This window comes from Salvelinus fontinalis, chromosome 18 (genome assembly GCF_029448725.1).
Source record: "Salvelinus fontinalis isolate EN_2023a chromosome 18, ASM2944872v1, whole genome shotgun sequence".
NCBI lineage: Eukaryota > Metazoa > Chordata > Actinopteri > Salmoniformes > Salmonidae > Salvelinus > Salvelinus fontinalis.
In genome coordinates this window covers 16,565,205-16,593,200 of record NC_074682.1, presented here as the reverse complement: position 1 = coordinate 16,593,200, position 27,996 = coordinate 16,565,205, and the positions used below count along the sequence as shown (strand labels likewise).

General features: G+C 43.9%; 1 protein-coding gene across 1 annotated transcript in view; it reads right to left on the bottom strand.

The window, feature by feature from the left end:
- Positions 1–27,996, bottom strand: part of LOC129815066 (cadherin-4-like) — a 237,993-nt gene that overhangs the window by 115,924 nt on the left and 94,073 nt on the right. Inside the window, exon 3 of the mRNA XM_055868398.1 lies at positions 5,087–5,110. Within this exon, the coding sequence (XP_055724373.1) occupies positions 5,087–5,110 (24 nt within the window). The remainder of the gene's footprint in view (positions 1–5,086; positions 5,111–27,996) is intronic.

Here is a 27,996-nt window from a genome sequence, read left to right as displayed (position 1 = left end):
AATGTCTCCCGGCTCCTGTGTGCTCGGTCTCCGGTAACGGGAGGCTACTCGAAGACAGAGGGAGACCAGGTTCTGTGTGTATCCCCCCGCCACCTGTGTCGTCCTTGTTTGACCACCGCTTGCCTCTCTTCTCAGAAGGGTACGCGTCCCACTTCGGCAATCCGCTCCTACGTAGACTTTCAAGACCAGGCTAGCTAACACGCGTTGTATAACGTGCTAGTGGGGTTAGCTAACTAGCCGAGGAAAGATAGCTACTACTGGCTATTCCTGCCTCCCCACCGCGGAGTTGCTTTTCAAACAAAATCAAATTGTATTTGTCACATGCGCCGAATACAACAGGTATTGAGTTTACCGTGAAAAGCTTACTTACGAGCCCTTTCCCAACAATGCAGAGTTAAAAAGTAAGAAAAATGTGCATAAAATGTCAAAGGAAGTAGTAACTCAATAAAATAACAATACCAGTACTGAGTCAATGTGTAGTGGTACGAGGTAGTTGAGGTAATTGACGTTATATGTACATGTAGGTAGGGGTAAAAGTGAATTAGGCAATCAGGATAGATAATAAACAGAATAGCAGCAGTGTCTGTGAAGACTGTGAAAGTGTGTCTGTGTGTGAGTGTATGTGTGTGGTCAATATGCATTTGTGTTTTTTGTGTTTGAGCGTATCTAGTATGTCTGTGTGTGTGTGTGTGTGTGTGTGTGTTTGTCAGAGTATCAGTGATTGTGAATAGAGCCGGTACAAGAGTCATTTGAATAACTGTTCAGCAGTCTTACGGCTTTGCGGGTAGAAGCTGTTCAGGAGCCTTTTGAGCCTTGTACCAAGAGTGGGCCGGGCTTTAGGCAAACCTTGGCACATAAACACCGTTTTTTTCAACCCCAAGATCCACATTGTTCACGGGGTGTCAAAAGTGTTGTATCTCCCGCTTGGGATTTCAATAAAAAGTGTCGCTTCTCCACATTCAGACACACGGTTGTCAAGGGTGGTGGAAATGAAAGAAGAACCAACCTCTCCCTGCCCCTTCAGATGGCACCTCACGGGGTTCGCTGTCTGCTCCGACCAATGGAGCGCATGCGCAGTGTTGCCCGGGATCATGCGAACAGTGGCATCAGGGTAGAAGCTACCTTTTGTTGTGCTTCCCGCACACTTCTGCAGCGTCATCACTTCGACTGTTCCTGAGGCCTCAGCACCCGTTTTGAGGGAGGGAATATCCTCTAGTCTCCAGAAGCAGACAATCTGAGTGGTTCCTATTTCAAAGATCCAGGATGGCTGGAACAGTTGGTATTTTCTGGCTCCGAAAAGGAACGGAACTTTGCATCCCATTCTAGACCTTTTGTACACACCCTCAGCAAGCACCTCAGAGTCTACAAACTCTAAGAAACCAGAAAAAGAGCTGTCTTACTCCATCTCAGCCCATTTTGTTTCTGTGTTTCGAGCTAGATTCACTTGCTTATCGCTCTTTTATATCCACACGGAGGTTGTCAGGGTTCCGACTCTGCTTTCGGCTGGGTCACACAGTGTATTTTTGACTACGCCTATTGGAGCTGATGGCTTCTGTGATGGAAGTCGTTCCCGTGGGGCTATTGTTTATGAGGCCCTTCCAGGGCTGAGTGCTAGACACTCACCTGGACGCATCTCGCAACCTAAGCCAGTCGCATTGGGTGTCCCTGTCAGGGCCATGGGGCTGAGTTGGGGCTCCACTGGGCCGAGTTGTATGCCGCAAGGTTACCACAACAGGAGCATCCCCCAATTTGGGGGGTATGGACACTGGTGCGAAGCGCACCTCATATCAATTAGCCGGAGCTCCTAACTGTATCTGGTACTCAGGCACTTCCCCCTGCTTTTGTCGGGCCAGCTTGTGCAGGTCAGAACTGACATTATGCCGGTGATGGCGTGTATCAACAAACGGGGAGACCATCTCTCTCCCTCCTAACCTTGGCACGCTCCCTATTGCTGGGAAGCAGTGCGAGATATTTTATCCAGCTGGGACCCTCTCTCTCAAGAGTGGAGGCTACACCCCTGGGTGGTCTCCAGCGATGAGACATTTTCAGCAGGGCCGACGTAGATATTGACGCATTGCAGTGTCGTTTATTTTTCTCGATGAGGCACCCGAGTGCCCTGTTGGGAACAGACGCTCTGGCGCACCATTGGCATCGGGCCCTCCTTTATGCATTTCTGTCAGTGGTTCGGATTCAGCCCATGGAGAGGGCGAGCCGGGAGGGCTTATCGTTGATTCTTTTGGCTCCTCGTTGGCCCAGGCAACCTTGGTACGCATAGATCATTTGCCTTTTAGATGGGGACCCGTGGCAACTCCCATTGGCAGGGACCTGTTGTCCCAGGCGCACGGCCTGGCCCCTTAGAAGGCCAATCTGAAGGCTAGAGGTTAACCTCCAAATGTTATTGCTACCATTCAGTAGGCTAGGGCGCCCTCCATGAGAGGGCTGTATGCGTTTGAGCTCTGATGCCAAGATAAAGGACTTGTTCCTTTCAGTGCTCTGTGTGGGACATCCTTATGTTCCTTTAAGAGCTTTTCGAGCAGGGGCAAGCATTTTCCGCGTTAAAAGTGTACATGGCCGCTATCTCAGTGTTTCATATGGAAATTGACGGAGCCTCACCGGGGCCCCACCCCATGGGTGTGCGGGTCCTGAAAGGTGTACATCGTCTTAGACCTTAGCCTCCAAACCTATTGGGCCCACATGGGACTTGGCACTGGTTTTGGAGCCACTGTGTTCCACTCCCTTTGAGCCACTGGAGTTGGTGGATCTGATGATCCTCTCCTACAAGACCCCCTGCTAATGGTTTCGGCCTCAGCTTAAGGTGTTGGGGATGTCCACGCATTATTTGGTACTCAGTTCACCCCAGGCGACTCTAAGGTGAGGTTGCGTCCAATTGAAGGAATGAATAAGAGCCTCACGCTTATCACCTGTGGATTATGGGGTTTTCAGTGGGCGAGGATTTCAATGGCCTTGTCAGGCGTGATTTTAGATCTTTCAACTTAAGTCGCGAGAGTGCGACTCCCCATAGTATGTTGTACATTGTTTCCCTCCTTCAGGGAACAGTAGCTATAGTCATAATGTTACGTTCATGTATTGCATCAGCCGGGAAAGAACATTTGCAGTGTTCAACATCCCTTGCATTACTCTCCAAATAAAAGACAATTACTAAGGAATTTCTAATGTATCTCAATGTACTATATGGCCTTTATAGCTGAACATCAAGCACTTAGAGAACATACAGGTAACTGAGGGGGGAATAAATGTAGCCTCTCGGCTGTTTTGTATTGCAATAAGCAATATATGACTCCATATTTTATGCGTTTGCCGATGTGTTCTGCTCCCCTATTTGGTCCTGACACAGTTAAGGCAGTTTCCAGTGCAATTGATGGGGCTGAACAATTTGCTTGACTGGCAGAAAAACCATAATCAATCCGGAGATTACAGATAAAGGCACTAAAACCAGCCAGGCACAGCATTTTCTCTTATCGCAATTACACCTAGGCATCCTGTCTCAGGTACAGACAATTAAGCCGAGAGAGAAAGCTCCCAGCCACTTGACATTGAGGGTGCTATCTGGCACACCAGAACACGGGGCTGAAAGAGCCTTTTTGAGGACAGGGCGAAAGGGGGGTGACTGTAACCCCCTTTTTTATTTTTATTACACACATTGGCTGCGTTTACAAATGCAGCCCAATTATTGCCCGGATAAGAGTCTGCGGTAGGGTATGTGCTTTAGTCATTATAAACTGTGATAAGCGCAGCCCCCCCCCCCCCCCCCCTCCTAGCAGTAGTGTACAAAGGGGCAAGGGCACAGAGATCTTGCACTAACTCTCCCTCCTCTCACTTATTCATCTGCCTTTCACTCCTTACTTCATACTCCCCCCCCTCTGAAATAGCATTCACATTATGTCATGATTTTCCAACATAGGACCTAGTAGTGATGGGTGATGGAAAGGCAAGAGAGAATGCATGCCCTATCCCCTTTGCCTCCCTCCCCCTCTCAGAGATTACATGGCTAGCATGACACCGTATTACTACTTACTAATAATAAGTAATAATTCCATGTCTCATTTACGAGCACTACAATATTTCCCTCCATATATCCCCCCCAATGTCACCTCAACCTACAGGGTATGATTTGCCCATTCATGGGATGCACATACTGTATGAGTTCCACAGACAAATGCTGGTGCATTGGTGTGTGGGGAAACCACATTCTGTCAAAGACCTGTGCATGCATTCTTCAAACACAAAGCTTTATCATTGCTGCTTTGTCTGTTCACCCGTCCTAAACCCATCTCTGATAACGCAGCCAGGCTGTTTGAGGCTGTTTGCAGAGTGAGAGAAGGCAGCTCTAAGCAGATGCAACAGACTGCACCAACAGTAGGGCACAGGTGTTTTATGCATGCCTGCCTGGTCCCTGGGATCTGCAGGTAGAACAGTCCAGACTCAATAGGCTCTTATTACAGCCCGTACATAGACCGTACCTCAGATGATTTTATATCTTGATTTGAGTGGAAATGGGTGATCACTATGCTCCTCCAAGCACGAAACAGCAGCACAGAGGAAGCCTATGTGGGGAGTCAAATGTAAAATGAAAATCGAGAGACAGGCTCTGGAGAAGACGGTGTTCATCTGCTCCTTCTATGGGCCATGTGGAGATGAACTGAAGCCCATTATAGTCAGCTGTATGAAGACAAAGAGACAGTGGGCAGGAGATACAGCAGGCTACTATAAATATGATATCATTAGAGACACAGAGGGCCAATTGGCTAAATAGGACAGAGTGAATATATACAATATACGCCAAATTCAAACTCTGATTGGCCACATGGGTCCAGTGATGCTGTTTTGGTAATTACATTGGGTAGATGTTTTTCCCTTTCCAACATTGCTGTGATATGAAATGTGGTGAAGAGGAAAATAGCTTCGTGGCTGATGCAAACGACGTTCTGTGCTCATGGCATCAAACTCCCCCTGAGACAAACATCTGAGATGACTCTCTACACACTCATCCACACAAACATCTCCAATCTGGCTCAGTCAAATCAGCCGTCTCTAAATCAGGGAAACGTGCCTCTGCAGTACTTACCACGTTCACTCGACAGGGTGGTGTCTGTCAGGGAGAGAGGGAGGGTGCGAGATAGAGAGAAGAGAGGGAGGGAGGGAGGAAAGAGGGGAGGGAGGGAGAATACAACGATTAGAACACAACATGCAAGCTCTCAAGCTGCCATACAATACTTTTGTCATTTAACAATAGAGAGTGATTAAGGAAAACAGAAACAACTGAGGAAATGTGATCACACAATAAAAACAAACACACATTCTACTTAGTAAGTTGCTGAGCAGACCTCCATCACCTCTATCACGAGTAAAGAAAAAGGCGTTCACATACTGTCATCCTCTCCAAAGAAAGACGTTCTTGTTCGACAGCAACATGACCTTGTTAAAATATTCTACATCTCTTCAAATACAGAGAGCAGTTGTGCATTGATTATAGTCTGTTGTGTACTGCACACACTGCAATTCAACTGGAACACTTCTCGCTACTCTCCCCTTTCCGTACATTTTGCCTCAAGCACTTAGATGCTTTAAGTGGAACACACCCCAGTTGTTGTGATGTCTATAATGCAATATTGCTCAAACGGAATGAACTCTGCACAACGCTCTGTTGATGTACATCTTTATTTAGATAGAAGTATCACAGCTGGATAAGGAGCGAAGCAGCAAGGACTCTGTGTTTCTAGAGACAGCTGCTCTCGGTGCCACCTACCCCTCCAACGCCATCGAACGGAGACGCTGCACACAGATTTGATGAGAGACCATTTCAATGGCTCCGTTTAACATTCATTGCCCTCATTTCGGCACCGGGCGTCACAGGAAGTCGAACGTTGACAACAACACCCCCTGCCAAGTCACCCCCCCTGCTCACCAACATGACCCTCAAATTGTTGTTCTATCACAGCAAACCACTTTGTAGCACAATGGAGCACACTGGTAACTGAGTCAGGCATGTGTGCAGAATCTGAACGAGCCTCAGAGAGAGCGAAGGTTGCCAGGCTCTCTCGGAGGGCCCCCCAAAAAGTCATTGTCTTGGCTGAGGGGAAATATGGCCCATAATATACTGTACTTTCTCTCTCTCACTTCGTTTGTCAGGTTGTTTCTAAATACTGGGGGAAAGGATTTGTAGACCATCTATTGACTTTGCGTAGAGTAAGCGTCAAATAAGTTAACGCATTAACACGGTTAGCAGACGAAGCATGAGAATTACTATTCACTTCTTCAATACTGTCTGTTAACTCCCATTCTAAATCTGTAGAACATATTGCTATATGGTATTTCTGTAGAACCCAATAAGCAACAACATCCAAACACAGTACAAACCCGTCAATATTTTAAGCGTCGTGGAATGCCTCGAGTGCAAGTAAAGGAATCTCTCGATCCGCCCCCTACACAACGGCGAGCAATGTTTCAATAATTCATCTCCCTATGTCAAGGATTCAGCCTGCGCTGCACTTGCCAGTATCCCCACAAATTGGCAGGCAGACTCACATTTGGCACACGTGCAGCAGCCTAGCGCCACTCTCTCTCCTCTGTGGGCCTTGTAGCCCTCCCCACGACTACACTAATACTGACTGTCCTGCTCTCAGTCTCCCAGGGTGAGTCCAGGGCTGCCTGTCCTCTATGTAAGGAAGGAATTAGGCACACTTCCTCTCATTACAGCTCTAGGGAAAAATGTCACAGTTGTTCATTTCCTCCTCAATTATAGACACACACCTTTGTGCCTCTCTGAAAGGATTGCATGTGCATTTGCTGTGTGATTTCCTGTCTGTGCATGGTTGGTCTGAGAGGTTGATGGCCACCCAAAGACTTGGGCAGAGTGAATGTGCCTGGGATTAATAACAGGTGTGAACTGTAAGGATGCAGAGCAGTGTCTCTTGAGTGACGGAAAAAAAGCACCATTCAGTTCTCACTAAAGAGAGAGGACCTCTACAACTCTACTACCCTGATGTACTACAGTATATTACTTGAAAGCTTGACTGACATCCCACTGACACAGAAGATAACAGGTCGTCTGCTTCACTGGAAGCTTCTCCACACCATATATCCCTAAACCACTAGGGCAAATGGGTTAGCACATGGGAGCTAGCACCTGGTGCCCTGTGTCAGTGTGTGTGTGTTTCCTCATGCGTAACAAATCTGGGTTTGACAGAAACCCTTCAAAACCCTAGTGTTGCCTAATTGCCAGAGAGTGTTCAGCTAATAGATGAATTAAAAAATCTAATCAAATTTAGCAAATGAATATGTCTAGAAAACAATTAATCAGACACCAAAAGTGTATTTACAAACAAAATACTCGCATAAACAATCAATTATTCATCAAGTGAATGCTGGGTAAGTGGGCTCCTTTCCCGGGTGAGATGCTGCCATAATTGGAGTGGGACTACAGGATAGCCGGGTGGTGTATGTGTGGGAGTGTGTGTGGGAGTGTGTGTGTGTGTGTGTGTGTGTGTGTGTGTGTGTGTGTGTGTGTGTGTGTGTGTGTGTGTGTGTGTGTGTGTGTGTGTGTGTGTGTGTGTGTGTGTGTGTGTGTGTGTGTGTGTGTGTGTGTGTGTGTGTGTGTGTGTGTGTGTGCGCGCATGTTCACTCACCACGCTCCCAACCTCCCCCCAAACAAGAAGAGCAACAAAGGAGTTAGTTCATTACTGCCTAATGAGTTGTCTGGTTCATACGGAAAATAAAAGCCTTATTGTTGTGCGCTGTGTGTTGATTGGTGTACTAAAGTGGCTGAATAGAAGCACAAAAGCACAAGACATTTACATGTCTTCTAATATGGTAATAAGGCCCTAGAGGAGAGAATCAGGGCTGTCAAGTACAGTGAAGACCACTTCCAGTACATAGGATACAACATGTCTAAACGTGTTGATGTGGAGATATGTATCTGTTTACAGTATGTACTCAGTCAGCACGCGACATGTAATCTAGCAGTTCTAAACCTCTCTGATGATGGGTTATGTACTGAGTGATCTCTGAAACAGAATCCATTGTTACTGGGGAATAAACACTGCTCTCCTAGGCTGCTGATGCTGGAGAGGGATGGTCTTGTCAACTCTCATTGATTATCTCTCTCTCTCTCTCTCTCTCTCTCTCCCTTTCCCCTTCTCTCTTTTTCTCCTTCCATCCCTCTCTGTTCCTTTGTCTTTCTCTTCCCATCTATCTTTCTCACTTGTTCTCTCTCAGTTTTACTCTTCCCATCCCTGATCTCTCTCTCTCTCTCTCTCCATCCTTCTGTGTCTCTCTCTCCATCTCCTATGCTGTACATCCCCAGAATATGGAGGTTGTTGTGAGCACAGTGGTGGACCCTTGCCTGTGCTCTGTCTACAGCACAGATAATAGGGCTCTCCAGTGGGCCACAGCAATAAGCAGACCTCCCGAATAATCACGTCCATGCAACAGCTCTTCCACAATGTCCTACCAAGACCCCATGCTGCCACAGCATCATAGACTGTACTGGATGAATGAAAGTGTATCAAAAATATATAAAGGATATTTCATGCTGAAACGCTTATATTAAACACCAACGGAATTCAGGAATTCACTAAGTTCATGGTTTATGGGAAGGGTTGAGTGGAGCTGAAGGGTGGGACTAATAACAAGATAAACAATGTAGGGCATACGGGATCTGTGAAATGTGTATAGGTGCGGAGCTTTTGTGAAATAGCACAGTTACAAGTGGAAATCAAACTGGATGGACAACAGAAATAGAGGAAGGACTAAGAACAAACAAGAGAGAACTATTATAAAGTAGACTGTGTCTGTAAAATGTGTATAAGATGTATAAATTGAAGGTAAAAACAGAAATGTTTATCAGTTTACTCCAGTTGGGGGATCGGTGGTAGGGTTTGCGGGGAATAATAATAAAGGTATACTCTTTAAAAAAGTATGTATGTCTATATAGGTATGTGTATGTATATATGTGCATATGTATGCATACGTGTATGGATATATTTACCCCCAAAAATATGGGGGATTGGAAATGATGCAGACAATTACATTGGAAGCAACATTCTTTCCGCAATATTAAGCTGATCCACCCCTAATAAAAAAATATTAAAAAATAAAAAAAAGTTCATGGTTTATATTTAGGATCATTTTTACAGCTTTGCCATTCAAATGTTTTTATTTATCAGAGGTCCAGAGATAATTACAGCCATGTAATGGCCAAATAGGCCACTAGATGTCATGTGATAAAAAATTAAATAAAGTTACCAAAGTTCTGGTAGTTTACTGGTAAACATAAAAAGTTAACAGTAATATACCCTCCTTTTGCATCCCTAAAGTCGAAAGAGGGAGATGAACGATAAACGGAGTAAACTATCAAAACGGACGTTACAAGCGACTGAGTGACATTTCAAAATATTGCATGCGATATGGATCTCTTGATATATGGATCGGCCTATTGCACATGCCAATATTGCGATTTCGATGTGAATTCGATTGTGCAGCCCTAACACACACAGACACACACAGACACGGCATCGTCTCTCCATCTTATTCATCCCTTAAGCTGTTGTGTAGAGAAGAAAAAAAAGCCAACAAATTGTGACTGTAATTTAATTTCCTCCAGCAACGTTGGCTTCCAAATGGTCTCCATCAGTGTGCCAATCAGCAGCTGATTCAGTGATTTCCCCAGCTGGGCTTCCTCTTAGACAGGAAACCAGAGAATTTCAGGCTCAGAGAGAGAAACCCAATGACAGGTCTGCTGGATCACTGGTTCAGCACCAATGGATTGAATGAATTGCATTTCTAAGCCTTCTCCAGTCGACGGCAGGGACAGGACTCACTGGAATAGCTGTGATACATATTTGACAATATCCATTATGACATGAGTTCATGCATGTGCGTACATTTGTCCATTGATGACGAAGCATATGTGTGCATATTTATTACCACGTATGCAATGCACATAGACTCTGGACATGTGTCTCCAGACAACTCTAAAGTAATAGCTATGACGTATCGGATAGCTTCTCACAGATACCAGACCACATTCACTCCAATGCACAGTGAGAGACCAGAGTGTGTTAAAGACCCAGCTGTGATTAACTGGTTCTGACGGAGTCAGATGTTTTCTTAAAATGCAGAAAGCCCAAAGTGGAGCTCAGGTTGGGGGGAGACGCGCGCTCCCAGCCTCCCCTCCGGTTTCAGGCAGCCAAGTGTTCCTCCATAAACACCCCAGATCACTTAAGGCAGAGCGGGGGAGAGCAGAGAGAGCTAAAGAGAGCATATGTCTAGGCAAATGTCTCCCATCGCTGCTCACTCTATAGAAGGAGGATGACATCAAAGAACAAGGACTGGAGGGCTAGTGGAAGGCCCATTCCTGAGTCAATGCTTCACCCTCAACAGAAGCATGTTCATTCTGAGGCATGTTGCTCTGGTTGGGTGACACTCTCTCCTTTAGCAGAGACACTGTAATGAGGAGTATAAAGTTAAAATGGTTAGCCTACTAGACAACCTCTTGTTCATATCATCATCAGAATCATCATCATCCTCCTCATTCAGACTGGATGTCATTAGCTGTGGTGATGAAGATGAGAGGAATGATGACTCACCCCGCGTCTCTATGATTCTACTACACAGCCTCAGGGAGATACTCTCTCTGTGTGTCGCTGTCTCTCGCTCTCTCTCTCCATTTTCCTCTCGCTCTCCCTCACTCTCACTTCTTTCTTCCTCTCACCGTCTTTCTCTCGCTCTCCACTTTCCCCTCTCACACGCTCTCTCTCTCTCCATTTTCCTCTCACTGTCCACACCCTAAATCTCATTTTCCCACCAGCTCGTATTAAATAAATGTTTGTCATTATGGCTGCTGGAGAGTGGCGGGAGTAAGGGGTGAAATGAAAGGAGGAGAAAGGTCCCCTGGTCACACCACATCCATGGAAGGACATAGTGAGAGAAACAGAAGAACAGACAGGCAGGGATGGGAGGGAGGGAGGGAGGCAGAGGTATGTGTAGACAGTGAGGGAGAACACAGCTTCCATCCTCCCTCTATCTGAGCGTGTACTCCACAGTCTCTCCTGCTCCACACTTCCTCTGCAGATAAACAAGGCCAAAGCCAGGGTGAGGTAAACCTGAATATGTGTGTGCGCTTCCGTGCGTGCATACGGCATGTATGTGTATATGTATACGTGAGCGTATGTGTGTTTGAGAGAGAGAGGAGAGAAATAGAGAAATAGAGGGGAAAAAGCAATGGAAACTAGAAACGTGTAGGAAAGGAGAAAAGTGCATCTCTGCTAGAGGTGTTTTGTATCAGGCTGGCAGTCTTCCTGCACCGTGTCAGCAGATCCTAGTCCCTATCCCTTTTTTAGCCCACCGAGTGCAGCTTTCCCCACAAAGACCACAGTGACAACAGAGACAGTCTCAGAACGCAGTGCACACCCAGCTGCCGTCTACTCCAGGTCTAGACAGGAGTGCTCTTCTACACCCCATGGGCTCCATGCAAAACCAGCAAACGAGTACTGTGTCAATCCCCCGGGGACTTATCTCAGCAGCAGAGCAGTAATATTCATCCACCATGTGTCTAATAGAGGAGCTAAGGGCTGTCATCAATCCCCCAGGTGTCCATTCCTGATCGTGACATGGAACTCTCCCCTCCGCTGCGGCTGGTCTAACCTGCCATGCTGCTTTGGCAGTTTCTCGGAGGTCCATTAGAGTGAAAGTGTGTCTCAAAGATGCTCTGTACCAGTTAACTGACAGTGTCGTGGAGGCTACTCTGAAAATATAGTTGACCAAGCTACTTCACACAAGTTAAGCTAAACTAAAGCTACCCGTAATAAAAAATATAGTTACTTTGAAAAAGTAGTTCACTACATCTAACCTCCCTCGTGAAAAATTATCACATGAATATCTGAAACGTCATAGACTACAAATTGCAAGAACAGATCACATTTGGGTCATAAATCAAATCTAATTTTATTTGTCACATACACATGGTTAGCAGATGTTAATACGAGTATAGCGAAATGCTTGTGCTTCTAGTTCCGACCATGCAGTAATATCTAACAAGTAATTTAACAATTTCACAACAACTACCTTATACACACACAAGTGTAAAGTAATGAATAAGAATATGTACATAAAAATATATGGATGAGCGATGGCCGAACGGCATAGGCAAGATGCAGTAGATGGTATAGAGTACAGTATATACATATGAGATGAGTAATGTAGGGTATGTAAACATTATATAAAGTGGCTTTATTACATCCAATTTATAATTATTAAAGTGGCTAGAGATTCGAGTCAGTATGTTGGCAGCAGCCACACAATGTTAGTGATGGTTGTTTTAACAGTCTGATGGCCTTGAGATAGAATCTGTTTTTCAGTCTCTCGGTCCCAGCTTTGATGCACCTGTACTGACCTTGCCTTCTGGATGGTAGCGGGGTGAACAGGCAGTGGCTCGAGTGATTGTTGTCCTTGATGATCGTTTTGGCCTTCCTGTGACATCGGGTGGTGTAGGTGTCCTGGAGGGCAGGTAGTTTGCCCCCGGTGATGCGTTGTGCAGACCTCACTACCCTCTGGAGAGCCTTACGGTTGTGGGCAGAGCAGTTGCCGTACCAGGCGGTGATACAGCCCGACAGGATGCTCTCGATTGTGATGCAGGATGCTCTCGAGTGTTTTTGGTAATAAACCACATTTCTTCAGCCTCAGGAGGTTGAAGAGACGCTGCTGCGCCTTCTTCACAACGCTGTCTGTGTGGGTGAACCATTTCAGTTTGTCCATGATGTGTACGCCGAGGAACTTAAAACTTTCCACCTTCTCCACTATTGTCTCGTCGATGTGGATAGGGGGGTGCTCCCTCTGCTGTTTCCTGAAGTCCACAATCATCTCCTTTGTTTTGTTGACGTTGAGTGTGAGGTTATTTTCCTGACACCACACTCCGAGGGCCCTCACCTCCTCCCTGTAGGCCGTCTCGTCATTGTTGGTAATCAAGCCTACCACTGTAGTGTCGTCTGCAAACTTGATGATTGAGTTGGAGGCGAGGGGTGCATGGCCACGCAGTCATGGGTGAACAGGGAGTACTGAGAACACACCCTTGTGAGGCCCCAGTGTTGAGGATCAGCGGGGTGGAGATGTTTCCTACCCTCACTACCTGGGGGCAGCCCATCAGGAAGTCCAGGACCCAGTTGCCCAGGGCGGGGTCTCGAGCTTAATGACGAGTTTGGAGGGTACTATGGTGTTAAATGCTGAGCTGTAGTCAATGAACAGTATTCTTACATAGGTATTCCTCTTGTCCAGGTGGGTTAGGGCAGTGTGCAGTGTGATTGCGATTGCGTCGTCTGTGGACCTATTACGGCGGTAAGCAAATTGGAGTGGGTCTATGGTGTCAGGTAGGGTGGAGGTGATATGGTCCTTGACTAGTCTCTCAAAGCACTTCATGATGACGGAAGTGAATGCTACGGGGCGATAGTCATTTAGCTCAGTTACCATTGTTCCTGTACCCAAGAAAGCTAAGGTATGTCAACAGAATGTGTCATTTAGTCTACTAAACACAAAAAACAACGTTTCAAGTGAGAATTAGGCAGGTCTGATGCCGAAAAAGAAAAACACAATTATTGCCTACGTCACCCATATTATATTGTAAAAGTAGTGTGTAGTTCCAGTAGTTAGCTATACCACTACATGGCAATTTTTTTTATTAACTACTGAAAACACTACCTAGATTTGAAATTAGTTCAACTACCACCAATCTACTCCAAAATGTAGTTTAATTACTAGTTGAACTACATGTAGTTCACTACTCTCCAACACTGATAACTGATGGGATTTAGTCACGTAGATAGAAGTTGCAGTCAGTATGTTTAACTGAAAGAGTGCTTGTCTGTGACTCATCAGTGATACATACATCTACAGAGTAGCCAATCTCTACTGAAAATAACCCAATCACGTAGAGATAATGTTTAAATTGACAGACATTTCCTCTTGTGGCAATACGTTGGTGTTGGCTAAGAGAACCATCCACCACTGACTGACTAGGTGCAAATGTCCATGTGAGTGAACATGGCATATCCATATCTCCATGAAAACATTGAACAACATATTCAACATATTTCAAACTGGGGCTTTAAATTGAGCAAATAATTGGTTGTGATTCCTTCCTGATTCCAGGCTCCCTAAAGACTCTGTTCTCACACAGACTGTTCTAATGAAGAGGGGTGTGCTGTGGGCTTCCCTTCGCGTGGACCAATGAGAGGCCAGATGATACAGCAAAAGGAGGCTGGGCCTGGGAGGATTGTTATCACTCAAAGTACAGAGGCAGGATCTCATTCCCGTTCCAGACCCTCCATTGATTTTTTTTTTTTGTAGTCACACTCACAGAGACCATCTCTGTTAACAGTTATTAAAGGGAAATGGGAAGCAACAAAGACAATGGGGGAGATTAGGGAACAATAAATGGATGACAAGGGAGGTGATGAGCTCAACACTGTGTAAAGACCTTGTAGAGGTCAGAGATGGCTCTCAAACCATCAAAGACATGAAATGAGAAGAGAAACAACACTTAGAAGTGGTCTTATGAAGACAGCTGCTACACCACACTCCAATGGAGGTGTATGTTTGGGATGCTCTGTGAGTGTCCCTAAAATGAAGGGACAACAATGAGATCTGAAGAGAATGGGGGAGATGAGAGAGGTGTATTCCAGGCTGGTTGGCATTTATTGTCATGAATCTTGCCCTGGAGGCAGCTCAGCCACAAAGTCAGAAAATCTGGTTTTAAACCTAACCTTAACCACACCGCTTAACCCAAGCACATTTTTGTTTTTATGGATTTTTACGATATAGAAAATTTGACTTTGCAGCAGGCCCATGTAGCGGAATTCAGTTCTGCCTCCAGGGCAAGATTCATGAAAATAAATGTAAACTTGCGTACTTAAGAGGACAATAGAGGAGTGGCATGGATTGTGTGTTGAGAGGGTGGTGGCCAGCTAGGAGAGGGGCAGTCCAAGGACATCACCTTGCTGAAAGGGGAGAGCACTTGTGGCTGTGAAGTAAGTGTCACTGTTCTGGGAAAACACTTTGGACTCCTCTCCCCATCTTTCTCCCCCTCATCTCCCACTTTCTCTTTCACTACAGTAGCCCACCCCCCTCCCTCCCCATATTGTATGATGCTTCTCTCCCTCTTGCTCTGCCATGTTTCATAAGCTCTATATTTACATGTTAATGAGATGACAATTGACTCAAACAAGGAAAACAAAACAACGGTACAATTCCCACATCTAGTAAAGCCTGGGTAACGAGCAGATGGTGATGCTGCACATGATATATTGAGGTCTGTCTGGATAACCCCTGCAAAGAGGTTTACATAAAACCACCCTCTGTGATTCAAATAGATTTAAATGATTAGAAAAAACGAGAAGGGATGTGAAATCCAGTGGTATAAAGTACTTAAGTTGGGTTTTTTTGGGGGGGGGGGTATATGTAATTTACTTAACTATTTATATTTGACAACTTTTGCTTCATTACATCCTGAAAGAAAAGAATGTACTTTTTACTCCATACATTTTCCCTGACACCCAAAAGTACTCGATACATTTTGAATGCTTAGCAGGACAGACAAAATTGTCCAATTCACGCACTTATCAAGAGAACATCCCATCCCTGGTCATCCTTTCTGCCTCAGATCTGGCGGACTCACTAAACACAAAGGCTTTGATTGTAAATTATGTCTAAGTCTTGGAGTGTGCCCCTGGCTATCCATACAATTAAAAAACAAGAAAATGGTGCCATCTGGTTTGCTTAGTATAAGGATTTTTTTATTATACATACTTTGATACTTAAGTATATTATAGCAAATACATGTTTTATATTTATGTATATTTAAAACCAAATACTTTTAGACTTTCCCTCAAGTAGAATTTTACTGCATGACTTTCACTTGAGTCATTTTCTATTAAGGTATCTTTACTTTTACTCAAGTATGACAATACAGTACTTTTTCCACCACTGGTCAAATCTAAATGAAACCCTGTATTATTACCATCCAACTCCACTGATGGAGCCTGGGAAACACACGTCACTCATTCAGGATGTCACACAATGTATAAATGTGTCTCTCAGTTATTTTTAATTGTGATGTTTATAGAGTTGAAATTATGGTGAATTGGTTTAATGTGCTTTCCTTCAAGCTAGTTTGACAGGGATTTGATGAAAAACATTTTCTTCTCAAAAGGACATTCTCATTGATGGGGCTGTAGTGGAGCGGGTTGGGAGCTTCAAGTTCCTTGGTGTCCACATCACGAACAAACTAACATGGTCTAAGCACACCAAGACAGTTGTGAAGATGGCATGACAAAACCTATTCCCCCTCAGGAGACTGAAAAGATTTGGCATGGATCCTCAGATCCTCAAAAGGTTCTACAGCTGCACCATCGAGAGCATCCTGACGGGTTGCATCACTGCCTGGTATGGCAACTGCTCAGCCTCCGACAGCAAGGCACTACAGAGGGTAGTGTGTACGGCCCAGTACATCACCGGGGCCAAGCTTCCTGCCATCCAGGACCTCTATACCAGGCAGTGTCAGAGGAAGGTCCTAAAAATTGTCAAAGACCACAGCCACCCCAGTCATAGATAGTTCTCTATGCTACCGCACGGCAAGTGGTACCGGAGTGCTAAGTCTAGCTCCAAGAGACAGCTTCTACCTACCCAGACTATTTGCATTGCCCCCCTACCCTCGCTGCTGCTACTCTCTGTTATTATCTATGCATGGCCACTTTAGTAACTCTACGTACATGTACAGTTGAAGTCGGAAGTTTACATACACTTAGGTTGGAGTCATTAAAACTTGTTTTTCAACCACTGAACAAATTTCTTGTTAAAAAGCTATAGTTTTGGTAAGTCAGTTAGGACATCTACTAAGTCATTTTTCAAACAATTGTTAACAGACAGATTTTTTCACTGTATCACAATTCCAGTGGGTCAGAAGCTTACATACACTAAGTTGACTGTGCCTTTAAACAGCTTGGAAAATTCCAGAAAATGATTTCATGGCTTTAGAAGCTTCTGATAGGCTAATTGACATCATTTGAGTCAATTGGAGGTGTACCTGTGGATGTATTTTAAGGCGTACCTTCAAACTCAGTGCCTCTTTGCTTGACATCGTGGGAAAATCAAAAGAAATCAGCCAAGACCTCAGAAAAAGAAATGGTAGACCTCCACAATTCTGGTTCATCCTTGAGCAATTTCCAAACGACTTGAAGGTGCCATTTTCATCTGTACAAACAATAGTACGCAAGTATAAACACCATGGGACAACGCAGCCGTCATACCGCTCATGAAGGAGACGCATTCTGTTTCCTAGAGATGAACGTACTTTGGTGCGAAAAGTGCAAATCAATCCCAGAAGATGGCCGTACTGTGTTTTTCTGTGGCTATGTACTGACCTAACATAATCGCAAGGTGTGCTTTCACCGTAAATCCTTTTTGAAATCAGACATGTTGGCTGGATTCACAACAAGTGTAGCTTTAATTTGGTGTCTTATGTGTGATTTCATGAAAGTTAGATTTTTATAGTAATTTATTTGAATTTGGCGCTCTGCATTTTTACTGGCTTTTGGCCAAGTGGGACGTTAGCGTCCCACATATCCCAGAGAAGTTAAGGATTTGTAAGTAAGAATTTCACAGTAAGTTCTACACCTGTTGTATTCGGCGCATGTGACAAATAACATTTGAGTTGATTTGTGTGTCAAGAAACATTTTATTTATTTATTTTTACCCCTTTTTCGTGGTATCCAATTGGTAGTTACAGTCTTGTGTCATCACTGCAACTCCCGTACAGACTCCCGTACAGCCATGCGTCCTCCAAAACACAACCCAACCAAGCTGTACTGCTTCTTGACACAATGCCCACTTAACCCGGAAGCCAGCCGCACCAATGTGTCAGAGGAAACACTGAACACCTGGCGACCATGTCAGTGTGCACTGCACCTGGCCCACCACAGGAGTCACTATTACGCGACGGGACATCCCTGCTGACCAAACCCTCCCCTAACCCAGTCGACGTTGGGCCAATTGTGCGCCGCCCCATGGGTCTCCCGGTCGTGGCCGGCTGCGGCAGAGCCTGGACTCGAACCCAGAATCTCTTGTGGCACAGCTAGCAGTGCCTTCGACCACTGTGCCACTCGGCAGGCATAAGAAATGTTTAAACAAATTTGATATTATTTTTTCTATTTTCTTAGAACACCCCCATTGTGGGTGCTAGCAGCACACAGCAATATGCATCAGCAGCGAGTGCAGGACCAAATAAGCAAGGCAAACAAAGCCCATCTAAAAACACACAGACTTATCTGCCAGTTGTGCCAGGTTTAATTTCCATCAGTTCTGACAAGCTCATTAAATAAATCTGGCCAAAAATAAACATGTTTGTGCTGAACTGATATGACAGGCTATGATCACACCTCCCAATGTTGGGGAGAGATACGGCTGGCTTTTAATTAAAAAAGCCAAGGACTATACAGCACTTTCACCTCCAGCAAACAAACTGTTCAGCCGGAACGCACATTACCATTTGAACACCTGCAAGGAAGAACCATATATGTGCGTTTTGAAAAATTCTGATATTGTCCAATATTTATATTTTCTTTGGGAACGTGTAGACTATTCCACCATCAAGTGTCAACATTGAACGAGCGTGACATCACACTTCTGTCCTTCAATTATACTTGCTACTTTTTGATTTCGTACTTCTTTTCCTTACTTGTTATCAAGATTCGTGAAGTCAATTTATTTTTCAAAATGCACATATGGTTCTTTCTATAAACTGTCATACTACACTTTAACATACAGTATGGGGGGGGGGGGGTCATAGCTACAGTATATTCAATAAAATTCACGAGTTGATTTAAAACCTGTATAAATCCTGGATCTAGCTGTCTGACAGTTTTTTTGTATAGAGATCTCAGAAATGCAGTGTAACTACGTAACATTTCGTGACTCCTTATGGTTATATGGGGTGGCAAAAAAATTCATGCGCACACAAATCCAAAATGATGTATGCGATTGCAAAATGGATACTTCTAACCGAAAGAGTCACCTTACCTTGATACTTAAAACCTAAATCGATTCTGTCATTAATGTGGTTTATTGCATAATACTTGTTATATGCACATTTGGTGTCCAGCTGATTAGCTATGCTGTTATATTTGCACATACCATCATCTGATCCAGGAAGGAATTTTCAGAATAACAGTCATGTGACGAACAGCTGTTGTGACAGCGCATGCAATGCAACAACGAGGAATGTCCACAATATTTTGGTGTCTCATTCATTACACTGGTGAAGACAGTTGTGCCTGGATCCTCGTTGGATCTAATATCCCTAGCCAATTGATCATCTGTTGTTGTCTGCTTGATTTACAGCAGGGTCTCGTTAGATTTAACAGAGAAATCATTGAGGTAATGAGTTCATGTTTTCATATGTTTTTGTGCCTCGGATTGGACACAGAGTCTACTGTGAACAACTGTATAGGATAAAATATTGCGCAACACCCAACTTTATTCCTATTAATTATTCTGGATATAATGACAAATTACATAGCCTAGTGGGCTTATTCACAACATGATCTGGTAATGAAATAACATGACAAATACATTTTGCTTTCCATGTTACACCTGCAATTTTAAACAATGCAAGGTGCTTGAAGTAGCATACTTGAATTTGAGGCTCAGAAATTCAAGTACTGGTATAGGCCTACCTTGAAACTCCTACCTTGAAAATGTCCTCAATTTGGTGCTTGAAATGTCCTTGTAAATATTGCAGCCAATTTAGAAGTTATCAGGCTCCTATAATTATCCGTGATTTGTGTTTCCCACCGCTTCGATTGAAGGGTGTTGCACTACTCTGTTGCTGTAAAACCATTTGTGGTTATTATAAGGACGACAACATCTAATGCTGCTTTCAACTTGGCTTTCCATACAAATCCTTCCATTAAAAAAGAAACCTGTTTTTTGGTTGGCATGCATGCATCCAATCTATTCATCAGGCAGTGTCCACATTGTTCTCACATATTTTAGAATGTAATAATAATGAATTTCAATGCATTGGCAAGGCCTGAAAATCTATTGTTCTTAAAATGTTAATGTGGTAGTGAGCTACATTTGACACTTTTTGCATGCTTAAAAAAAATAAAAGTATAACATTGAGGTCATTGAAAATGACAATTAAGTGCTTGAGAAAGTACCTGAAAGTCCTTGAATTTGACTTGCCAATGTCTCTATGAACCCTGCTTAAAGGATGTTTAGCCCTAGGGCTATGTTGTTGTATACACTAGGTGCAGTTATGGGTCAATTTGCATATATTCACTTATTCCTCTACATACACATATGGAACTGCATGGAAATCCTTTTTTATTTTTGGTTCAAACCATTTTGCCATTTTTGATCCCAATGTCACACATTGGCCCCATTTATTTATAGAACCACCCATATATGGTTCTTTGTCTGTAGGATGTACTTTACTAAACCATTACACCAGACAGCACACAACTGCTGGTAATATAAAACACAGAATATTTAAGATGTACTGTATTTTTGGGTAGCAGGCATTATAGTGATACGTAATGCTAATCCAATTTTGATCAGCATGAGAACAGAGACGGTTCAAAGCCAAGGTAAACATTCAACATTTTTGAGGTGGTGCTGCTGGATTTGCCTCAAACTCATGTTTTTTCTTCTTCAGAAATTCATATTGAGGGACCTCCCGAGTGTCCCATCGCGCTCTATCAGCTCCTTGTGGCGGGCCGGACGTCTGCAAACTGACTTCGGTCGCCAGGTCGACGGTGTTTTCTCCGACACATTGGTGCGGATGGCTTCCGGGTTAAGCGAGCAGTGTGTCAAGAAGCAGTGTGGCTTGGCAGGGTCGTGTTTCGGAGGACGCATGGCTCTCGACCTTCGCCTCTCCCGAGTCCGTTGGGGAGTTGTAGTGATGGGACAAGACTGTAACTACCAATCGGATATCACAAAAAGTGGTAAAAGTACCAAAAAAAGGAATACATATTGAAAATGAAAATCTACAAAACAAAACCTGCCACTAAACACAGGAGTGTCACGGCTTGGTCCCAACACTGTCTTATTATGCTTTCTTAAACAGGTCCTGAGGGATATTTATAACATTGAGATAAACACATGAGACTGGAGAACATCAGTTTGAATTCTCAGAGGGCTGCACATGACAAAAACCCTATACAGGAGCAATTTCACCACTCCAGCGCTCTGATGTGAGGCCCAGATGTTATTCTTCATAATGACATCTTTATCGGTGTGCACTGTCGTCTGAAGGAAGGTCAAAAAGACCCCCGCCTCACTACATTGCCAAATTCTGTTTCCATGGTGACCACAGAGTCCAAACTTCCCTGTCACGCACACTGACAGCAGGTAAGCTATTATCACTATCTCTTTTCCCCTGCTTTTAAACGATTCTTTTTTTAATCCACGACTACTACTAACCTTTTTCCCACCCTAAAATGTCTCCATTTTCTTTGCTTCTCAACAACATAACCCAGCGTTAAGCTAGCCCACAGAAACCATTGTCGGTGGAATCTAAAGTGCATATTTTCCTAAAAAGATTGGATCCTTTTTGGAGGCATGCCCAACTCTGAGGCAATTCATCAACAAGATTTCACTGATGAATTATTAACTGAGTAATGAATATGTTGTCTTGTGATTATGCCAACACTGTGTTAGGCCTGGGCCAGACCGATCACGCTGCTCTGCAGCCTAATGGTGTTCAGTGAAATGCATGCGGCTTTCTCCTTTTCATCTCTATGGATGACGAGCTTCTTATTCCATGAGGGGTAAGAGAGGGAACGTTTTACCTGGAAAACTGAGGGAAAATGTAGCTGGTCCTTGGGAAAATGTTCTTGAAAGAAATCGGAATAAATATCAGACTGTGGTAGATGCTGGAAGGGTCAAATCAAATCAAATTGTATTTTATCTTACTCATTAAACGAATGAACACATTTACTACTGTGTTGTCTCTTCCTTCATGTACACTAACATAGTATACATCAGAAACCACGTTTCAAATGCAGTCCAAAAACAGTGCCAAGAGTAAATCCCTCCTGTTTCTATATTTCCTATTGTGACAGTCTGTCCATGACTTTGAAGAGGGAGGGTTTGTTGCCCTGTAACTGAAACCTGAAATTGCAACCGCTTCTCTTACACAATAAACTGAATGAGTATGGCATAAAGAACACAGTCTGGTCTGTTCCCAGCCAGCTCCTCTATAGGAACTGGTTTGCGATTGCATTAGCAGATAGACTGCATTTAATCAACAGCCCACTTTCAGCTTTCAGACCACGCCGTTCAACCGCTTGAGGAATACAAGAGATCAATATGGATAAATTAATTACCATGGAGCCAAATGGGGATTCTGCCTCTGAGTAGCTGTGGAGCTGAAATTACTACAGAAACAAACAGTAAGCGCTCGGCGAGGTATCAACACCGGAGTTACTGCAAGTGATCCCCAACATGCTTGAGTAGCCCATGGCGCACAACACATTAAGCAGCCCTGAGATGGAGGAAATGTAGAAACACAGCAGGGCTGAGTTGCATGGACGTCATTATAAAAATACACATCAATAGACCTAATGTGATGCTGATGGTCACTCCTTTCTAACGGGAATGTGACTCACAGTGTGAGGGATACTTCTGGTGAGAGAGAGAGCGAGAGAAAAAACAAGAGAGAAAAAAGAGAGCCTCTGCCTTCTCAATCAGCTGCTGCTGTCACCTCCAGGTTGCTCCGTGTCCACAGTTGCCCGGCCTGCCGGGCAACCAATGAGCTCCCACTTGGCATGAACATCTAGAAAGAGCATGCCACGACCCACTGCCTAGGTTCTACATTCACTACAACCCTAATATCACACAGGAAACCAATGAATTCCTAACAAGTACAATCAAAAGAGAAACAACCCCCACCACGGCCACCACCCTCGCACTTGCCTCCCCTTTCCTACTTACACAAGCAATATTCCAAGCTGTTGTTTTGTTTCCATCACATTTTCCATTAAAACTGACATTTCATCTAAATCAAGCCCTTGGGGCCGAAACTCAGACATGAGCAGGGGAGGTACTAGATGGGAGAATTCTTAAGTGTGAGGGGTGTATGTGCGCATGCAGGTGTGTGTGTGAGCGCGTGCAGGTGTGTGTGCGCTTGCATGTGTGTGTGCCTCCACCCTGCGGCACATAACAGTCTTCTCTACGTGACCAGGGACCATGTCATTATTTGTAGCCATCAGAGAGACATCAACCCACTTACATGTGTCTGCGTTCACTGTGGTTACTAATGTACAGCACGGTCATTTATGTTAGAGAGACATAATACCACTTACATGTGTCTGCGTTCACTGTGGTTATTAATGTACAGCATGGTCATTTATGTTAGAGAGACATAATACCACTTACATGTGTCTGCGTTCACTGTGGTTCTTAATGTACAGCACGGTCATTCATGTTAGAGAGACATAATACCACTTACATGTGTCTGCGTTCACTGTGGTTATTAATGTACAGCACAGTCATTTATGTTAGAGAGACATAATACCACTTACATGTGTCTGCGTTCACTGTGGTTATTAATGTACAGCACAGTCATTCATGTTAGAGAGACATAATACCACTTACATGTGTCTGCGTTCACTGTGGTTATTAATGTACAGCACAGTCATTTATGTTAGAGAGACATTAACCTCAACTACTGTCTCTGTCTGTCCCTTTCTGTTCCTCTCTGCTACACACTCACACAACCATGGACGGACACACACACTACACCCACACCGTGTATTCCTGTAGTCAAGACAGTGTTGTTTTCAGTAAAAGTGTTAATGAATTAGATTTTCACCTTGTCATCAGAGGGTGAGAGACATTGAGAGAAGAGGGAATTGATGGAGCCCCAGGCACCTGCACTCTTGAGCCATTGGGGGCCTTGACTTTAACAGTCTGCAATACATTGGTCTCCCTGGAGAACAACACTGGGTCTTTACCAGGGCGGAGGTGACCTGCCCCATCAGACACACTCCATCAAACTGTGTGAAAGTCACATTTTGGTCAAGGAAATGAATAGAAAACCACTGATTATAACAATAAGCATTGTGCATATACAGTGAGTTCGGAAAGTATTCAGACCATTTGACTTTTTCCACATTTTGTTATATTATAGCCTTATTCTAAAATTGATTAAATCATGTTCCGCCCCTCATCTATACAAAATACCCCTTAAATGACAAAGCAAAACATTTGGTATGCGTCCCCAGATCTGTGCCTCAACACAATCCTGTCTCGGAGCTCTACGGACAATTCCTTAGACCTCACGGCTTGGTTTTTGCTCTGAAATGCACTGTCTACTGTGGGACCTTATATAGACAGGTGTGTGTGTCTTTCCAAATCATGTCCAATCAATTGAATTTACCACAAGTGGACTCCAATCAAGTTGTAGAAACATCTCAAGCATGATCAATGGAAACAGGATGCACATGAGCAAAACTTTGAGTCTCACAGCAAAAGGGTCTGAATACTTATGTAAATAAGGTATCTGTTTTTTATTATTAATACATTTGCAAACATTTCTAAAAACCTGTTTTTGCTTTGTCATTATAGGATATTGTGTGTAGATTGGTAAGGACAACAATTAATTTAATCAATTTTAGAATAAGACTAACGTAACAAAATGAGGAAAAAGTCAAAGGGTGTGAATAGTTCCCGAATGCCCTGTATGTATGTATGTATGTATGTATGTATGTATGTATGTATGTATGTATGTATGTATGTATATATAAAAAGAGTGAGCAACTGTGCAGATATTGATTGTTTTATGTACTGATCAATATGAGCTGTCTATCCCTCTTCAGATCAAGACCGTTTTCAGAGAGCAATTATTATTTTCAATTTGGGGAATATTGTGAGAGGGCTTTCTTTTTCAAGTTGCTATCTGTACAGAATATCAGGTCCTTTTCATTAAACAAGGACAACTCCATCTCTGAGTCTAGGTTCGCATTTTCATGTGGTTGGTGGGAGTAGTGAGTGTGGGGAGAGGGACTAGTTCATACAGGCCTCTTGCATTATTATCCTGCGATGGAGTTAAAACCAACAGGGCATGTGTTTACACATCTGCTGTGACTTTTACCGTCTCTCTTAATGAGATTTCCATCGATTCACTTTCGCTAAGAAATAAATCAAATCGGTAACTCTATAAAAAATTACACAACCAATTCTCAATGCACCATGTCCACCCTGAACCTGGCATTAGCAGGTAATGAAACACCCTATACAACAGTATGCTTGTTGTTGGTTGTTAGGAGATATGAGGGGAAATGACAGGTGGGAACCGTTTGTAGCACTGACTCTATTGGTGCAGATTACTGATAGAGAAGGCTGACATCTTGCGAGTTCCAACCCGACTTTGCTATTAAGTGACTTTTTCTGTACAGTGACTGCCAAGCACTTTTGGCCATCGACAGTTACTAACGTCAGATCGACAATTACTAACCTCGATATCAAATCTGACTTCAACTCTGACTCGGCTTTTCCCTTCACACTGGACGCTATATTCCTTTGTTTCACGGGCTACCAAAACGCTGCAGACGTAGATTAAATGAAAACATTCCCCTCATAAATCTACACACAACATACCCCAAAATGACAAAGCAAAAACAGGTTATAACATTTTGAAAAATGTACTACGAATAAAAACACAAATACCTTATTTACATAAGTATTCAGACCCTTTGCCATGTGATTCGAAATTGAGCTCAGGTGCATCCTGTTTCCATGTATCACCCTTGAGATGTTTCTACAACTTGATTGTGTTAAATTCAATTGGTTGGAAATGGTTTGGAAAGGCACACACCTGGTTTGGAAATGGTTTGGAATGGTTTGGAAAGGCACATAATGTCCCACAGTTGACAATGCATGTCAGAGCAAAAACAAAGCCATGAGGTCGAATGAATTGCCCGTAGAGCTCCGAGACAGGATTGTGTCGAGGCATAGATCTGCGGAAAGGTACCAAAACATTTCTGCAGCATTGAAGGTCCCAAAAAACACAGTGGCCTCCATCATTCTTAAATTGAAGAGGTTTGGAACCACTGAGACTCTTCCTAGAATTGGCACCCCGGCCAAACTGAGCAATCGGGGGAGCAGGGCCTTGGTCAGGGAGGTGACCAAGAACCCGATGGTCACTCTGACAGAGCTCCAGAGTTCCTCTGTGGAGATTAGAGAACTTGCAGAAGGACAACTATCTCTGCAGCACTCCACCAATCAGGCCTTTACGGTAGAGTGGCAAGACAGAAGCCACTTCTCAGTAAAAAGGCACATGATCGACCGCTTGAAGTATGCCAAAAGGCACCTAAAGTACTCTCAGACAATGAGTAACAAGATTCTCTGGTCTGATGAAACCAGGATTGAACTCTTTGGCCTGAATGCCAACCGTCACGTCTGGAGAAATCCTGGCATCATCCCTACGGTGAAGCATGGCGTTGGCAGCATCATGCTGTGGGAATGTACTTCAGAGGCAGGGACCCGGGAGACTAGTCAGGATCGAGGGAAAGATGAACCGAGCAAAGTGCATGGAGATCCTTGATGAAAACCTGTTCCAGAGCGCTCAGGACCTCAGACTGGGTCGAAAGGTTCACCTTCCAACAGGATAACGACTCTAAGCACACAACCAAGACAACACAGGAGTGGCTTCGGGACACGTCTCTGAATGTCCTTGAGTTGCCCAGCCAGAACCCGGACTTGAACCTAATCAAACATGTCTGGAGAGACCTGAAAATAGCTGTACAGCAACGCTCCCCATCCAACCTGACAGAGCTTGAGAGGATCTGCAGAGAAGAATGGCCAAATGCAGAGAAGAATGTGCCGAGCTAGTAGCTTCATACCCAAGAAGACTGGAGGCTGTAATCGCTGCCAAAGGTGCTTCAACAAAGTACTGAATAAAGGGTCTGAATACTTCATATGACTGGACCACAATCACGATAAGACATGCGTGACTTTCTTTGTGGAGTGATGTGTCAAAAAACCAGAGCATCTCTTTATTAAGGGCAGACCCATCCCCACTTTTACAACCATTGAATCTATATGTTTTGACCATGAAAATGTACAATCTAAGGTAACACCAAGTAATTTAGTCTCCTCAACTTGTTCAGCAGCCACACCATTCATTGTCAGATTCAGCTGAGGTCTAGATTTTATGGAATAATTTGTGCCAAATACAATGCTCTTAGTTTTATAGATGTACAGAACCAGTTTATTACTGGCCACCCATTCCTAAACTAACTGCAACTCTTTGTTAAGGGTTTCAGTGACTTCATTAGCTGTGGTTGCTGATGTGTATATGGTTGAATCATCAGCATACATGGACACACGTGCTTTGTTTAATGCCAGTGGCAGGTCATTGATAAAAATAGAAAAGAGGGCCAAGACAAAGATAACATTTTATTGAAAAATGTCCAGTCACTTGAGAAGATGGATGAGCTTCGTTTGAGAGTCACCTATCAGAGAGACTAGAAAAGCTGCAATATTATATGCCTTGCAGAAACTTGGCTGGCTCAATCTATGAACATAGAACTCTGTGGTTTCTCCATGGAGCGACACGATCAGACGGCGGTAGCCACAGGCAAGTCCGAAGGGAGAGGGGTGTGTCTCATTGTAAACAACAACTGGTGTGCTGCTTCCAGTTGGAAAGAAATATTGAGCTTTTGCTCACCTGATATACCTCATGGTAAGCTGCAGAAATGTTTGTCTACCAAGAGAGTTCTCATCCAAAATGATCATGCCTGTTTACATCTCTACACAAGCCAACACAACTTTGGCACTCAATTAACTGTATGGGGCCATAAACAAACAAGAAACCACACACCTTGAATGCCCGCTAAGACCTCTGACGAGATATTAAACATGTAAAAGGACAATATAGGAGGAAGTGGAAACCTATCACACCAGCTCACACACTTGTCGGATGTG